This window comes from Lepisosteus platostomus, chromosome 26 (genome assembly GCF_059453375.1).
Source record: "Lepisosteus platostomus isolate fLepPlt1 chromosome 26, fLepPlt1.hap1, whole genome shotgun sequence".
Classification (NCBI taxonomy): Eukaryota; Metazoa; Chordata; class Actinopteri; order Semionotiformes; family Lepisosteidae; genus Lepisosteus; species Lepisosteus platostomus.
In genome coordinates this window covers 8,344,367-8,362,293 of record NC_142636.1, presented here as the reverse complement: position 1 = coordinate 8,362,293, position 17,927 = coordinate 8,344,367, and the positions used below count along the sequence as shown (strand labels likewise).

The 17,927-nt window shown below is 49.0% G+C and overlaps 1 protein-coding gene and 1 long non-coding RNA gene across 2 annotated transcripts in view; one reads left to right on the top strand and one right to left on the bottom strand.

The window, feature by feature from the left end:
* The window catches only part of LOC148639947 (uncharacterized), a 27,073-nt gene extending 13,461 nt beyond the window's left edge, over nucleotides 1-13,612 (top strand). The window contains exons 2-3 of the long non-coding RNA XR_015930719.1: nucleotides 4,848-4,933; nucleotides 5,694-13,612. This is a non-coding gene — a long non-coding RNA (uncharacterized LOC148639947). The remainder of the gene's footprint in view (nucleotides 1-4,847; nucleotides 4,934-5,693) is intronic.
* txnipb (thioredoxin interacting protein b) lies at nucleotides 12,766-17,927 on the bottom strand. Its single transcript, XM_088621548.1, has 7 exons — nucleotides 17,384-17,927; nucleotides 16,498-16,573; nucleotides 16,229-16,376; nucleotides 15,881-15,983; nucleotides 15,220-15,476; nucleotides 14,578-14,886; nucleotides 12,766-14,278 (listed from the first exon to the last, which is right to left on the bottom strand). Exons 1-7 carry the CDS (start codon nucleotides 17,637-17,639, stop codon nucleotides 14,234-14,236), a joined length of 1,194 nt encoding a protein of 397 aa, XP_088477674.1. The 5' UTR covers nucleotides 17,640-17,927; the 3' UTR covers nucleotides 12,766-14,233.

The window sequence follows — 17,927 nt, the reverse complement described above, 5'->3', positions numbered from 1 at the left end:
CAAACTAGGAAAGTCTTCCTGTAGCTCCGATGTTCATGGAGACATCGCTTGCGGAACTGTTTCACCACGTTAGAGGGAAGAATATTTACATCTGAGAGTAAGAGTCACTTCTTTACACAAAGGGTGGTGGGAGTAGGGAACCAGCTGCTAAGCCATGTTGTTGAAGTCCATACCCCCGTTACAGGATGTTACAGACAGGAGGAGGTTCAGCCCATTTGGCAGTTAGTAGTCCATGGATCCATGGATCTCATCCAGCTGTTTCTTGAGAGAAGTCAGGGCATCAGCCTCAACACTATATCTCGTTCCACACTCCCACAACCCTTTGTGTATAGAAACAGCTGGATTAGATCTTCAGATCAATTAGTTACTAGCAACCTAGTAGCCCAGACGAGCTAGGACTAACAAGAACTCATCTAGTTAGTTACCTTTCCTATTTTCTTCTATCCAGGACTTATTTTGTCATATATATATATACTAGAGATAAGTGGCAATAAAATATAATATTAAGGTAGGTTTTTCCATAAACGGAGTTTACTTTTCAGGCTCCTATTCTGAAGATTCACTAATATAAACGTCCAATCGTCTCAAAAGCTGAATGAAGTCTGTAAAGTCAATGTCACTCCTAACCCTAACATTGTAGTCGATACAGTGTAATTTTAAAGGTCAAATTGTGTTTGTAACACAGGGAAGTGACTGCATTGAGATATTCTAGGAAGTACCTGGAAAAAAATATTATTAGCTGTTGCTTTCTCAGTTAAGAAAATTTCAAAACTCCTGACTAAAGAAAAAAGAACATTGTTACAAAAATACCTCAATTATAACTCTGTCATGACCGCAACTTCCTCTTCTATAACAGGCATGCTTCCACAGAGTGCATGAGCAAGCTAGTCCCTGATTGGCTGTCTCTCATGATCACTCGCAATCCCATTGGCCGAGCCACGTTTTCACACTGGCAGTCACTCTCCGGAGGCATGCACAGTCCTCTGCCTGTGTGCTGTTGATGGTGAAGACTGAGGATGAGGCATCTCTTCTGTCAGCAGTTGTCAGGTGTGGTCTTGCACAACAGCCTCGTGCCTCAAGCTCTGAGAAAGGTTTGAGAGAATTTCAGGAGGACTTGTGGGGATGCTGAAAGTACTTGTTCTTTTAAAAAAAAAAAGAATTGAAGAGGTGTACAGTATCTGTAGATGTTTTTCATCCTACACACACGGACTGCACAACCTAAGAAATATGTCAGATGCACAGAACCTTTTATTAGGTGGTTAGAATAGGTGACATTGTGAAGGATTTAATTTGCAGTGAATTTCCTTACTTCTTTAATAAAATCTGAAATGGGTATTGAAACCAAGGTTGGTTTCAATACATGAAAACAAGAAGGCACAGGAAGTCTACAGCTGGGTTCAAAAGAATGTTTCAGAAATGACAGGGGATGTTTGTTTATAAAATCCTGAAGCAACGACTTCTCAAACATTTTAAACCATCTGCTTGCTACAATGATAATTTATGGGCAGTTTTCCAAAAGCTCAGAGCGCTGAATAAGTCAAAGAAACAAGAATGGCAATGAACAGTGAAATGTCTGAGAAAAGGAGGGGCTGCTTTACACAAGGGGTTGTGGGTGTTGTGAACAAACTCCCCATTCCCTGGGAAATGACTGTGTGACAGGTCACAGGCCAGTCAGCTGGGGATGTACAACGTACAGACCGGTGTACAGTAGATCGTCCTCTTCCTGTCTTCCCCTTGTCCAGCTTCTCACACCAGCCTGAGCAGAGAGAAGCCTGGGAAAAAGGTAGAGGGAACCACAGCCCAGAGCTTTCGGGGTCAGGTCGGTATGTTTTTTCACAGACCCCAGCTTGCTCTCCGTGAGACACACAGACGGGAAGAGAGAGAAGCTGGGGGTCAGAGCACAGGGTCAGACATTGTACAGCACCACTGGAGCAGGGCCTTGTACCAGCTCAGGGGCCCAACAGAGTAGGATTCCTCTGCCGGCCACAGGATTTGAACCAGCAGCCTTCCAGCCACAGGCGCAGATCATTAGCCACTGCTCTGCCCTAATCGTATCATGCCCACGTTTGAGGTCACCTGTCTTTATGGAGGATAGGAGTTTCTGAAAACGGCCTGGAAGGATGGCCTTCCCCAGCGTCAGTGACCCCCTGCCCATTTCCTGTCGTCCAGCAGCAGGAAATGGCGGTCACGGCTCTGGACCTCAGACTGAAGGGGCATTTGGATCTGATAGCCAGTTTCAATAGACACTGCTGCTGTACCCTTGACCACGGTGCCTCACACAAGCTGTCCCAGTGATTACCCTGCTGGGTCACTTTTTGTAAATGAGAGTGCCTTCTTACAGGATAAAACTGGTAAACTAGGGCATACAGTGTTTCAAGAAATTAGCACAGTGTTTACCAGGGGTTAAGGTCATCAGCTGAGAACAGCGTATTAGTCACCCCAGCGACAGCATTCCACCCACTTTTGTTTCTATGACTTAGTCTTCAGAACTTCTCCTCTCGTGTACACAGGAAGCAGCAGGCCTGCGGGGGCTGGAAAAGCCTGACACTGCAGCGCAGGAAAACAAGAGCATGCACCCTCGGAGTGAACACGGGCCTCCTCCAATCAGAGCGCGGATGATCTGGCCGGCCGGCCAATTGGGTCGTGAGAGCATCTCATGCACAGGAAGGGTGGTGTGAATGAGCCGGTGGCGAGGTGGCTGGGGGGGGGGGGGGATGGAGGGTGAGTCTCAGACTACAAGAGAATGCAGTCTCGCTCCAGCATGCCGAAGGTGATACAGCAAAGTACATTTCTCAGAACTGAGAAATAAGTGGCAGTGGGGGATATTTCTACAACTGTGAAAGCATTGAACTATCCAGGTCAATGTCAAAGAAAACAGCAGCCTCTTGGAGGCAAACTCTCAGGTTTATGCTTTAAATCTCTCTCTTACACGAATCCAGACTTGTGTTCCAGACCTGAATATATATATATACACACACAGACCAGTTTTAACACCCTTAAAATATTTATTCCTACAAACACACACAGCTGGTGGGGAAGAGGAAGAATATTAGGCAGATCTGACCTTGAAGAGGTTGTGTTAGTTCTGGGAGCACAGATCTCGTACTAACCTGCGTCCCAACAGCTGGGAGAACAAGAACAGGTACGTGCCCTGGAGAAAAACCTCCACATCAGACACGTCCAGGTCGTGCCCAGTGAGCGAGTGTGTGTGTGTTTAGCAAGGAAGTTAAATTTATCTCTGTGTAATGGGAGCCTAACACTGCATACCACAGTGTCCTTGGCTGCACAGGTGATTGGCATTGCAAATCTTAAAGGCTACCCTAAGCCCCACATAGCTGCGCTGGGCATGCAGAGAGACACGTACAGTAGTGCGAAAATTTATTAGAGTGCCCTTTCGCCTTTCGTAGAGCGTCTGGGTTTGAGCTGGTCCTACAACAGCACTGCTCGTGAAATCCATGGAGGGCCTCATTTGAGTCCGATAAAAACACTTGGAAATATCAAGGGGAAAGGGATCTCACAGTCCTGCCAGATACGATTGGGACTTTTCTGAACTCCCTTAAGCCAGACAATCTGAGCAGAGCAATAGGCCGAAACGTTTCGCCTGGCTTTCATGTAGTTGCGTGCACGACGGGTTTGCAAAAGGTTCAGTGTCAAAAATAATTTCGGTGCATGTCTGATCTCCATGTTTTTCGTTCATTCCTGCCACTACTCAACAGGCAGTTTTAGTTCCAGCACTTAGTGATCACAGTTTCTGCAAGCAGGCAAATATGAAGAAAGCTGAGCCAGGGTGACACTGTGAGCAAGATTGCTTGTAACGTCCTGGACAGCTCTGGAGAGCCGATCCTGTTATTTTGATACTGTCCCTGTCAGCACCCAAAGTCCTACTTTCTGTAAACTGGCTGAAGACCGCCAGGCATTCAAACTCCTTTTGGCCGTGTCTCATGTTTGCACTCTGTGAGCTGTTTCTGCTTTAAATCACAGCTCACACTCGGGTTTCAGGTCAGGAAAAGCTCAGGCTCGGGCTCAGAGGAAAAACAATGATGGAAGGGGAACAGGAGCCGTTGTCTCTGGAATGCCTGACTTGCATGCTGTGGCTCAGAACTGATGAACATCTTTCTGCATGTTTGTGCACGAGTCCATCCTGTGCCATCTGATTTCTGTAAACCCTGATTACAGTCAAGAAGCAGCTGATCTTGCAGTGTGTAGGGGTTAGGGCAAATAATTCGAGGACTGAGGATCCACTGCCCCAAGATTTAGAGTTCTGTTCCATGCAAAGCAAGACCTGCTTCCCTGCTTGCTCCTGTTAGCCCCAGGGGTTAACAGGTGCCAGTCTGGTCAGGAAGGGCTCGCATAAGAACAGAAGAAATATTCGGCCACGTTTTGGGCCGATGCTCTGGACCAGGCAGAGATCTCCATCTGTGTGATAGAAAACACGAGACCCCATCAATCAGGCTTGTATAGGACCTCAACCCAGCCGTTAGGGAGGGGGATCGAGGGCGGTCTGGGCACTGCCCTCCTCTGCCTCAGCCTTACTTGGAGTTCACTTGGCCTGGCTATTCTGCCCACCTGGCAGGGAAAGTACATTTCTCTGTAAATTTCTCTGGCGGCTGTACAGAACTTGGATTCCTGGAAGGGGCACACTGCTGAAAAAAGGAAGTGTAGCACCCTGAGCCCCCCACTCCCTGTCCCCCTCTATCCCAGAGCTCTGGGAACAGGTGCAGGGCTGGAATGCGATAAACAAGGGCATCCAGTTTCTGATCATTATCCCCTCTGTGCACCCAGCAGGCTGGAAAAATCAGCTGCGTCCCAGATTTCCGCCAGCGTAACGCCCTCCGGTCTCCCCGCAGGTCCCTGGATCTCTACCGCTTCCCAGAAGGACACACGGCGAGTCACAAACGAGGGGCGCCATTCAGCCTGTCCGACCCATTTGAAAGTGAGTAGCGCATTCACCCAAGGATCTCATCCAGCTGTTTCTTGAAGGACACCAGACTTCAACAACACAATTGAGTAGCTTGTTCCATGCTCTTACCACCCTTTGTGTAAAGAATTGCCTCCCTAAAGTCCCCCTTGTTCCAGGAGGTGAACCTGATCTGATGTGTAGTTGGACTGGAGTAGCATAGTATCAGTTGTGGCCGCACTTCAGAGCTTGGTGAAGTTCTCCTACATGCAATGCCTTTTTGAGATCCTTTGGGATTAAGTGCACTCCATAGATGCAAAGAATAATTAACTATCATAATTAAAAATCCATGTGTATCTAGGATAAATATATAATGTTGTCAGTTGTGTTTAAGTACTAAGTATTCGAAGTAAGAAGAATCTGCAGTCTATTTCAGGCCTGTATTAGGGTGTCCAGAACATTCCAAGCATTCACTTACATAATGTGTCTGTATTGATGGAAACCGGGGGACGTGACCCCTGTGGGAGGATTGTGGGTAAACAGGCTGGGGTCTGTGCTGTTGTTGTTCTGTTCTGAGCAGCAGAACAGCTGCTTGTCTGCAACACCTCTCTGCTGTGTACAGTACAGCATGTCCACAACCCCTCTGGGACAGTGAACCACGTTAAACCATGATTCACTTCTTCTAGTTTAATCTCTGTGTACGGTTTTGCCACATTTGCAAAGTCTCTGGCTGCCAGGCCTGTGAGATGCAGTCCACTTTTCCCATCATTGTTAAACGCATTCCTTCTAATTGCAGCCTTTAGATCCGAAAATTAGATGGTCTTCGTTAAGCTGTGCCGCAGGCCATGGGAAAAGAGCTACGGATACGTCAGAGGAGGGATGATCTCACCTTCTGGGAATAATCCTGGGATAAACATCCCTGCTGCTCAAGGCATGTGACACATTGTGAACATCGGCACACATCTGTACAGTTGCTGACACACTAAAGGCAGAGGACCTCACTGCTTTAAACCAGTTCTTATACACTGTGGTAATGGTTCAGGTTAATGCTGTACACGCAGAGCTTTGTGCTGTTCTGCCAGTGTGTCTACGCATTGTTTTTGCTTGACAACCCACTGAGCACAGAACCAAAGTGCTTTGTAAAGCGGAAGAATTTTAGGTGACTTGAAACACGCAGTGACCTGATCCCACCTCAAAATGTCTGGCTTCATTAAAGCCACACACACACACAGGAGGGCACAAGTGGAAACTCCATGGAAGTGGAAACCGCAGGGACGGGACGCACCTGTTTACACAAAGAGTGGTGGGAGTGTGAAACAAGCTGCCCACGTTGCTGAAGCTGATCCCCAGGTTACTTTCAAGAAAAGGGAGGATGAGATCATTGGATCTATGAACAACTGACTATTAATTATCTGATAGGCCAAATGATGTCTCGTGCCCTGAATCAAGATGAACTTTTCTACAACTCTCCTTCATCAGCTTATTAGAGGCTGGGACTCTTTAGACCTGCACACACTAAAAGAAGAGCTTAACCTCCCTTTTTTTTAACATATCCCTCTACAAAAATCTACAAATAAGGAGTCATTATGAGGCAAAGTCATATTTTGGTGGGGTCTGGGAATTATGTGTGAGTGTGGTATTTTTCAGGCATGTGTCTTTTCTCTTGCGGTCTGCAAGTACAGGTCTCCTGTCACCTAAACCACCTCGTGTGGTCACTACGAGCGCTGTGTGCAGGTTTAAGGACCTGCGGGTCTGACAGGTCCTGAATGGAATGTGTTTGTCAGGAAGTGGCAGGTGAGAGCAGTACATTTCCTGTATATGGAGGAGGACGCTGTGTGGCAACATATTCGTTTTGTCACCTGCGGCAAGTGGCTGACGAAATAAGTCGTTATGATTTCGAAGCACTATGGGTCAGTCGCCCCTGGTGGCCTGTGACTCTGTCTCTCTTTTTCCGGATTTTTGAAGGGGTCAAGGATGGTCCTGCCTGTCCGATCTGCCGCCCCCCCCCCCCCCCCCCCGGCTGGTTTCTCTGATGGCCTTCCTCAGCCAATCGCGTGGTTTGGCTTTCGGGGGGGGGAGTGCAGTCGAAACTGGATGCGAAGGTGGCACCCAGACAACGGCGCTCCTCTTGCTCTGCCAAATTGACGCCCAGCCACCAGATCAATTATGCCCCCTAATTAGGCCAGTGCTTGTCAGAGCCCGGCAAACCTTTGCCCTAGTTGGAGTCGGCAACTCTGAACTCTGACGGCTGCTGCTGCGGCTGGCAGCCAAACACAAAACATGTTTCTGCACAACAAATGTTTCCAAACAGGTGCCCTCAGTACAGGAAGAACAGCTCACCAGGTTCTGTTTGTCCAAGATATTTCTCTTGTGAATTAAAGGGGAACTGCAAGCCTATTTTTAAGATTTTGGGGTTAGAAAGAATCGGCATTGATGGGGGCATTTCAGACCACAATAAAAGTAAAATGCACACAGTGAAGTCGTCACAAAGTAGACTACATTTCCAGGTATGCGCAGGTCATGTTGCTGTCATTGTCTGTGATTCAGAATGAGGCAGCAAAACTTCAGGTGAGGTGAAACGGCCCTATTACACTGTAAACAAGCAGGCTTGTGAAAACATCTCTTTTAATCCAATAGAAATATTTATTTCGACTTCAAGACGGTTGTGCCGACAAATACTACTTGTTAACCTCTCTCATTGGAACATTTCTGTGGTGAAGTGTCTGCTGCACAGCCTGTACTGTATTTGCTTGTACTTCATAGTACGAGTCGTTACAGTGACTAGTGAGCAGGAAGGGCCGCTTCGTGTCACGATTATCACAAACTTGACAACATCCTGTCTGTGTGTGCGGGGCTTTCCTCGCCGTGCTCTGGTTCCAGTCCAGAAACACACTGGTGGGTTAGTTGGCTTCTGGGAAGACTGGCCCTGGTGTGAGTGTCTGTGTGTTGCCCTGTGTGTTCTCCACTTGCAGCCTGGTGCTTGCTGGGATAGACTCTGACTCCCCCGCGACCCGGAAGCAGTTAGAAAATGTGTGAATAGATAGATGTGGATGGATGGTGTTTTCCTCTGTATTCGTCATCATGTCCAGGCTTTAATTTTGTTCTAAATTAAGTAAGTCCTCAATCGCTATTACCCCTGTTTTCAAGTTTTTCATGGATTGTTCAGTGGCTTTCGTTAGGATTTTCAAAACAGGAAAACTGGAATAGGGAAGCAAGGGGCTGATGAAATATAGAAACGCTTTCAGAAAAAATAATACATGAATTTTATGCTGTGCACCTACTGAGAAAAAAAAAGTAAAAGCTGAAATCTCGTGACCTCATAATACAAATAAAGTGCTGAGAAATAGGTTTGTGTCGCCGGGCGCGTGACACTTAACAACAGAGCACATCAGTAAATAATAAAAATATTATTATCCCCAAAGTTAATGAGTTACTAGCACAATGGTGGCAATAACCATCAACCACTGTTAATGTACTCACACTCCTAACAGTGGTTCCAAGTATTTGAGGGGGAAAAAACAACTAAGTTTCCTGCCCCTGCTGGCTTTTGTCCTGCTGAAGTTTGTCACTTTCATTTTGCATCACCTTGGACCCAACAGCAACAGTGAATGTCCTTGATCGGGACGCAGGACACGTGAGTGACTCTACACAGGTCTGCCATTTCCCTGATGACCTAGTGTTGTGGAGGGGGAGGTTATAAGCTGGAGGGGAACACAGTTGTGACTCAGTGGAAGTCTTTATAACCCTGAAATGCTGGATATGCATGGATGGGCGCTTAGCAACAGATAATGGGAGAAACTACTGCAGATTCCAGGCAGTCAGGCATCTCGTTTATGGAGCCTAGAAGTGTCATGAGACTCCGGTTATGAGGAAATTATGTTTTTGCATTCACGAGACGATTCTTTTGCCAAGTGCTAAACGATGGCTCGGTCTTGTCAGCCATCTTGGTCCAAGCAGGGTCTTGTGTAGCCGAGTCCAGAGTAGGTTTGAGGCTCAATCTGTGTGGTGCTGCAGAGACTGTTATCAAGCATAAGTAGTGCAAGTCAAACATTCCATTCTGATTTAACATTATAGAGAGGGGCGGAGCAGTGGTACTGTGGCTAAGGATCTGCACCTGTGGCTGGAAGGTTGCCAGTTCAAATCCTGCAGCCGGCAGAGGAATCCTACTCCATTGGGCCCCTGAGCAAGGCCCTGGACCCCAGCTGCTCCAGGGGCGCTGTACAATGGCTGACCCTGTGCTCTGACCCCAAGCTTCTCTCCCTGTCTGTGTGTCTCATGGAGAGCAAGCTGGGGTCTGTGAAAAGACAAATTTCTAATGCAAGAAATTGTATAGGGCTAATAAAGTGATCTATCTATCTATAATTCATGTAGATCAGTGATGAAGAATCTCACACAAATATATTTCTATTTTAAAATTGTGAGGCGCGGGGCGTAAAGGCACACATTCTGAAGTGCTGCTGTAGTTTTCTGTCTAAAGGACAAATAACGGCCTGTGTTGTGCAAAGTCATTGTAGATCAGGTGTATAAACAGGCACAGGGGCTCTTAATTTCCATCTGTGTTGGGTTGATGAATTGATTATGTGGAGGGAGAGTAGTGGGCGTTTGCTTGCTGATTTAGGGTTTTCTGTGACGTGCGGGGACAACAGAAAATAGGTGACAAGAGATCAGTGACAAGGAATCCTCAGAAATGAAGAATCCCAAACAAATATCTTGCTATTTTAAAATTGAGAATAACTCATGAGGGGCGTAAAGACACACATTCTGAAGGCAGTGCTGGTGTCCTTATCTCTCTCTCGCCCCAGGCTGCATGGAACTCAGTTACTGGACCCAGCCCTTGATAGCAGACAGAACATACCTGCTCCTGAACACACAGGGCTTTCACTCAGGACCAGAGTCTGAATGGAAATCCCCACTCCCACACCCTCCCTGCTGGGGGAGGTATTATTGATCTGAGAAAGTCTTATCTAAGTTACACAGAAGAACCCTCCCTTTACTGGAACAGGTGTTGTTGATCACTAAAGCCAGCGGAAACACTTTAGGATGGGCCTCCTCACAACAGGACGTGTAACTGATACAGAGCAGCCCAGGAAAAGCGATTCAAGGATAACAGGTATTTATTGATCAGACGTTAGTGCCCGAGGTTGAGATTTCACTTTCGGTCTGAGTGGAAAACAACAACAAACACTTAACGGCAGAGATTTCTATTTTATCGCCCATAACAAACCTCAGACTTTGATTCCTGGTAATCGGCGGCGTCAGGAGATTTGTCCGAGGGCGTGGAGCTTGTGACAGCAGAGTTTTTATTTCTCTTGCTTTTGTTTTTTGTCTTTCCTGAGTTGGGGTTTAGCATCCTATCCCCAGAATGGTTTCCCCACACTCCGGTGTTTCCCGGTAGATCTCCCATTTTCTCACAGTTTGACTGGTTTTATCCGTGGACCAGGCACAGGGGTATTCCCAATTGAAAGGAAAAGAAAGGAAACAGAATTTCCTTTCGGTGTGGAATAAACCTGTTCCTTTGCTGTCTATGCACGCTGACACAGCTCCCTGCTCCTACTCGTTTTACCCACGTTGCCCCAGAATCTGGGAAGAACACAGGATGCCCTGCTGGAGGGGAGGTCTCTGGTCCTGGTTCAGTCAATGAGCAGGAACATGTTGAGCGCTGATGAGCTGAATCTCATCATCAACTTCTCTTCTGTTTTTTTTAAGAACATAAGGAAAGGGTGCACATGACACTCAGCAGCCATTCAGCAGAACGGACCAAACAGAACCACACACACAGAGACACAGTGGGGTCCTGTGTGAGTGACATTGTCCACTCCCATATTCCAAACTCACAATGCAGTACAGGCCTCGGTACGTCACAAAGACCATTTTAGCATTGTGATGCTGCTGAAGAACATGAGAAAGGTTACAAACAAGAGGAGACATTCAGCCCTTCAAACCCATTTGGTAGTCATAGCAGTTCATAGATCGCAGGATCTCATCCAGGTGTTTCTTGAAGGAAACCAGGATAACGGCTTCGACAACATGTTGTAGCTTGTTCCACACTCCCACCAGCCTTTGTGTAAAGAAGAACCTCCTGTTCCCAGTTCTGAATGACAAGGAAGTCATCCATATCATCATCTGGTGCCTGTGCAGGGTGGAAAGAAGTACAGCTGTTTGTTTTTTCTAACATCAGTGGGAAGGTGAGGGGTGTTGTTGGCTTTTTAGAGCCAGGGTTGGATTCTCTCCTGGAGCACCAGCGGTGTGGAGTTTGCATGCTCTCCCTGCTGTTGCATCTGTGGGTGTGAGGGCCTTGTACTGGACTAGCATCCTGGCCAGGGTGTGTCCAGACCTGAGGCTGCTGTCTGCAAGGATTGGTTTTGACCCTGCATGACTCTGTGTTGGGCTAAAAGCTTGTTAGATAGTTCAGTCTGATTTAAAAAAAAAACTATTGAGATCTACCTCAGAGATTCCCGAGTGCATAAAGAGTGCATCCTCTTTAGATGCACGTCCACAAAATTTCCATTTGCGGAATTATTCCAGCAGCTAATCCCTTAATCCAAACAAACGTGGTTTCTTGTCAGTAGACATTATTTGCACGCTGCATCTTCATGAATATATTTCCTGCCCCTTCCAGTGGATTCTTTAGATCCTGTTTTTTTAAGTTTGGTGTCGGGAGAAGGAGTTTGGATCGCCGCTCGGAGTTGAGGAGGATCCGTGAAGTCTCCCTGCTGGTGCGGACGTGACAGAGCCCAGCCCTGAGCCTCTCGTCCCCCCAGTGCCGAGGGAGATAAGGACGCTGGTGAGCTTTATCAGCCCTGCCACACCCCCCTCCCCCTTCCTCACTCTCAAAGCACGGGAGGAGATCGCCCATTTCCCACGATCCCTGCGCTATAACTTGCTTAACTCCCACGGGTAGCAGAGGTGGGGGGCAGGGGGGGCTCTTTATCAGAAACAAGAACAGACCCTTCTGAACCGGAAGCCCACTCAAACTAGAACTTTAAACAAAAAGGCCAAGAGACAGAGAAACTCTCACAGATGAGCGAGCTGAAGCTCAGAGCCGTTCAGAGGCTCCCATCATGCTCTTCCCTTGGCGCCACGAGCGGCCTCGCGATTTCCGCGCGCTCTTTCCAAGGAAGGGTGGAGCGGCTTCCCAGTCCCATGCTTGAAGCACAGCACCAGTGAAATTCCATGAATCCCGTTTCCAGTAATTCCTTATTCCAGAGGTTCACAGCCTCTGCGCCTGGGCCAACACAATTCTCTGCTGCAGCCGGTCCTTAATCATTTAAACGCATCTGCAACAGTTAAGGATCCATCCGGCGCTCGGCTGATTGGACGTTCTGTGCCGACGTGCAATCCAGATGACATCTGACTGAACTCCAACATGGGGCGGCGATGAGCCCGAGTTTAATCTGGCATGCAGTGGGCACAAGGCAGGGCGTGCTTTAGTCCCCAACATCTGAACAAAACTCGACTGCCAAAACATTGGTTCTTGTTGGTCATCTTCCACATTCTGGATGTGAATTTTACTCCAGGTCTCCTTATGGTTCCCGTTTTCACAAACCATTTTCCACTGGTGCTGGTGTGGGAAGTAATCCACTTTGGCTCACACACTGCTGGACATCAGAGATTAGGGAATTCTCGGGAAATGGCGGAATCTCGATATCCATGTCTGATGTCTCCCAACATTCTGGCACTGACGCCCACCCAAGAAGCACGTCCCAGTTACCTCTTCAGTAAACGGACAGATCCATTTTCCATATCCAAGCCGTTAGCCCTCTTCCTGAGAAAAAGGCTTCTCAGTTTGCCAATATTGTAACAAAAATATGCAGGATGGGCTAAAATTTGAGAAGGTGCGACTTAGGACAAAGGGAAAAAGGCCATAATTAATTTAAAACTTTTATTTATTCTTTATATAGAAAAACAAACCCATAGGGTTCCATACAAAAAAAATACTTTCTGCATTTCAAAAATATACAAAATACAAAAAAAAACAACAATCACAAATAGAATTTCTCTCTGATTCATTGATTGAACAGTCACTTAGCCTAAGAAAAGAAAAAATGTTCTGGTGGCACAATTTCCAAAACGAAATGTGGTTTCAGACCAGCCCTCAAACACCTGATGTCAATAATAAGGAAAATGGAAGGCACCACCAGACAGATCAGACTCAAGTGTCAGAGGGTCGAGCACAATGACCTCCCACTTTTTTGGCACCAGTAGTGCGAGAGAATTTGGCTTTTAACCAGATTTGACAATAGAATGCGTTGCCTTAATTTTAGGTTTTGGTTAATCCAAGGAAACCAATGTGCTTTTAGATCTTCTGCTCCAGTCTGTGACACGACTAACGCAATACAAAAACAATTCAATTTTTTCTACAAAAGATCATAAACTAAGCCTGGAAGACTTCTAGAAAAAAAAGAAAGTTCACATAATTTCCTTTAGGCAGTTATAGAGCAACTTGCATTCGCAGAAAGTGCAACATTACAGTAGAAAAATAATTGCTGTGGAACAGTTCTTCCCAAAAGTTGTTCTAAGAAACTGTATATGGAACACGAAATACACATGCAAACAATCTCACATACAACCAAAAAGAAAACAAGTCATCTTGTGTGCCTTTATGGTAACAAATCAACCCAGACTGCTTTCCTAGGGAAATAAGTGGTTCCTCAGATAACCCCCCCTCCCCCCCCACTATAATGAAAATGGATTTATGGAATGACTCTACAAAATGCATATGGACAAATCCAGAAAGCAGCACACAGGTGTTGTGTGGGGAGGGTATGGGGTACAGCTCCAACTTTAGCCTGAGGCTTCAAACCACAGACTAGGCCCCACGAGAGTGGGCCGGGAGTGGTCAGTGTGGCCCGTTCCAATCAACATATTTGAAACTACCCTCAAAATGTCTTTTCGCGTGGAGAGAGATAGCTTATGAAATACTGAGCGAGGAGGGGTTTCTACATTTGTAGGAGTGTCACCCCAACAACAAGCAGCACCAGAGTGAGAAAAGGTCTCAGAAGGAGCTGGGAAGAATAAAAAGCACCAGGACTCGAGACGCAGAGCGTTCAGCTCGGGCTTTTTGGATCGCGAGGCGGGAAGGTCACCCACAGTCCACAGCGCCCCCCTCCCCACCCCCACCCAGGAAAAAGGCACGACTTCAACCGGCGGCCGCCGTCTTCCGACTCCTTTCCTTCGGCAGGACACACCAGGCCGGCCCCAGTCTCGGAGACGCGATTAAAAACAACCAGTCTCTCTCCGCGGCGGTCCCCCTGATCTCTTCTCCAAAAAAAAACACGCGCTCTGAAGAGACGCAGAAGCCCCAGACGCTGGGCTCGGAGTGCTCTGGACATCTCTTCAGCAGGCCTGCACAAGAGGATTCCCATTGTACTCCTGGTCAACCTACAGAACAAGAAAGCAAGCCGGGTTAGTTTACTGGAAGGGATCAGAGCAATATTCCGCTTCTCGGTGCTAAATATCTGTGCCAACACTAACAGAAATTTTGCAATCAAGACTCCCCATTCCTGCTCGGCGGTTTGGGGTCCGTTCCCCAATTTCAAACTCGCTTCAACTCCAATTGAACCGAAAAAAAACCCCACAATGCTTTGCACAGCCAAGACGTCAAGCCGAAAACGGATCAGAGCCGCCAAGCCCCCGCCCATCCCCGAAATCTCCACCCCCTCCTCGAGACCCTCTTTTACCTCGGAGTAGGCTGGCAGGGGAGGGAACTGGAACTCGGGGGCGTTCATGAAGAGGGGGCTGTCGCCCTCGTCGTAGTCGTCCAGCAGCGGGGTGAGAGGGGTGTCCAGCCTGCAGTCCCGGGTGATGTCGCAGTAGCTGGGCGGCGCGCTGGGCATGCGCAGGGACACCCAGCTGTTGGAGGAGGTGCTGCTGCCGCCCTGGCTGCACATGCTGTTGTTGCGGCTGCTGAGCCCGTTGTAGGGGACGGTGCCGATGACCAGGGGCAGCTCCAGCATCAGCTTGTCGCTGCCCGGGATGTGGACGTAGATCTGAGCGGAGAGAGGCAACCGGATTAGAGCCTGGAACCTGGCTGCACGGGATTATCCTGCACTGGGGGGGAGAAGCACTGCACTCGTCTCCCAACTACAAAACAAATCTCGACCTGGTCTTTACCCCAAGAGTGGCGGGAGTGTGGAACAAGCTGCCCAGCCATGCTGTCGAGCCCCGATACCCTGGTTTTCGATGGGTAATCAATCAACTACTGTACAGGCTCCAATGGCCTCTGGTTCGTCAACTTCCTGTGTGCCTACTCTGCCTTGACGTGACCAGTCACCCTACTCGCCAGCCGGCCAGCAGACGGGAGCAGAGAGCGTGGTGCTCACCATCAGTGCGTACTCCACGCGGATGATGTTGCAGCCCAGGATGGACGGCTTGATCTTGGGCACGCGGATAGTCTTGCCCTGCCAGGCGTCGCACATGCCGGAGATGATGTGGTTCCCTCGCACCGACGACAGCTTCTGCCGGAAGACCTTGGTGCGGCCGTTGGCCTGGTAGGTGTGCTTGGCGATGATGGCGGCCTTGGGCACCACGATGCGGGAGCAGGTGTTCTCGAACTTGGCGCTGATGCAGATATCCTCGCCTGGGGGGGGAGCAGGGAAGAGGAGAGAGTTAAAACTCCAGAACTACACTGAGCTCAACGGGCTTTGGTCAAGACTGAACTCAAGGTTGGATACAGATCCAAGAGGAGGCCATTACAGCTCATCTATCCCCTTTGAGGGAGACTGAACTGAACCCAGGATCTCATCCAGCTATGTCTTTGAAAGCCGACACCCTGGCTCTTAACAGCATTGCTGGGTAGCTAGGTCCCTTCACCCACCACCCTTTGTGTAAAGAAATGCCTGCTGTCCCCAACTGGAGGATCTAATCCAGCTGTGCACTGACAGAATCCAGGTTACTGGCTTCAACCCATATGGCTGGGTGGCTTGTGCCACACTCCCACCACCCTCGGTGTAAAGGAAGCACCTCCCCTCGTTTGTCACTCACCTTCGCAGAAGCCCCTGCGGTCGATCCTGGCGTTCAGAGACACCTGTCCGTCAGGGATGAACATACAGGTGACCTTCTTCTCCTTGGCCCCGGCTGCTGGAGACTGGAGAGAGAAGAACAAGAGCCCAGGTCAAGTCCAGCCCCACCAGCGCCTCTCCCACTCAGACCAGTGACCAGCTCAACTCGGGCCCCGCTGGCGGCCCAGTAACACTCGCAAGGGGAACGTCAGCCTCTGTACCAGCAAGACTTCAGGCACAAATCCCAATCTGAAGGACTGAAGCCCTTTCAACTGCATCAGAGAAACCAGTCTGATGTCCCAGTGGAGGAAAGGAGGAGTGTCTCACTTACATCCAGGTCAGGGGTGTTGACGTCCAGGGGCTCCACCACGTCAAAGTTCTTGGTGGTCTCCAGGGTGGGGTGGGAGGGTCTCTCCAGCAGGGCCTTCACGTAGTACTGCACACTCCCGAATTTCCCCTTGTAGGAGGACACCAGCTGCCTGCAGGAACAGGGGGGCAGAGATCGCGCCGTTAGCCCACAGAACAGAGGCCTTTTTTGGGGAGGCTGAATAAAGAGACGAGCCATTTTTTTTAAGATTAAAAAAAAAAAGAGACACCTACCCTTGCTGAGGAAGCTCAAATCCAAACATGTACTCGTATTTGTTCCCCGGTCTCAGAGTCACAGAGCCATCCTTGTCTGAAATGGAAAGCAAAAACGGTTTAATTATTTGTTTTTGGAACGACTTCTCCCCAACCCCCACCCCCAAACCTTGCAGTTTCAGTATTTTTCCGTTTTTTTAATTGAACAAAGCCGTGATTTTCTCTGCCCTCGCTTCTCTCTAACCACCCCCTGCCGCTACAGACGGGGACTTCCTTCAAACAGCTCTGACGACCTCGCGTCCCGGGCCAGCCGAGCCTGAATGCCAGCCGGCCGGCGGCCCAGCCTGGGCGCTACCCAAGTACAGTAGGCATTCACCCTCCCGGGACATTTCCACGCCAGGAGGGGGGAATCCCCGCATGGACTTTCCCCGACCGGACCATCTCCGTGCCAGCGCCCCCCTGCGGCGGAGACGAGCAGGAGGGCCCAGGTGCCGTTTCCCCCAGCTGGGGATGTTGTTTATCACCGACCCTGAAGGTCCAGGCAGCTCGGAAAAACAGTCGCTCGTTTCCACAGCTAAACCCCTTCCTGCTCTCTCTCTCTTTTTTTTAATTCGTCAGCACCGCCGCTTGGCTGAAACCGAAACTAAGCAAAACTTTCTTGCCCCGATGACAAACTGGGGGGGGAGAGAAACAACAACCACCAAACACTTCACGGAAAGTAGCCGTCATTCTGCTGCATTGGGAAACTTAATTGAGGGGGGAGCTTCCTTTACCCTAAAAACGCACCGCTTTGAAAAGGACGTTTTCAACTTTTGGTTTTGGTTTTCGAACCAGCCCCTGCACCGCTCATGCCCGTCTCTGACCCCTCCGCACCCCCTCCCCGAGACACTCGCTCGCTCGCCCTCACCTGTGGGCTGGTCGTCCAGGTGCAGCGTGTCCTCGTACTTCAGGTAGTCCATCTCCTCGCGGCACCGCTGCTTGCCCTTGGCGTACTCCACCTTGGCGCAGCCCACGCCGAGCACCCGCAGGGCCGACACCCGCGTCACCTCGGACACCTCCAGCGCCACCCGGCCGGCCACCTTGTCCCCGCTGGAGTAGGCCGTCTTGCTGGGGTCGCTGAAGATCACCTCGAAGGTCTTCACTTTCTTCATCATGCCCACCATTGTCCGCCGATCGAAGCTTGCTTTATCCAGAAAGTGCAATCAATCAGTCAGTCACACCTGAGCGAGATAAGGGATCGACTTTCGCAGAAGCTGCTTCCAAGCAAACTTGCAGTTCTGCCGAGCACGGTCGATATTTCTTATCTTTTGACGAGTTTTGCAAGTGAAGGCGAACTAGCCACGTCTAATTAGAAAGCACGGGTGCTCCTATTTCCTCTGTCTACTGCGCGTATGCTAGGCACCATCTGTACTCCGCGGTAACTTTAGAGGGTGTAAACAGAGAACGGGGAA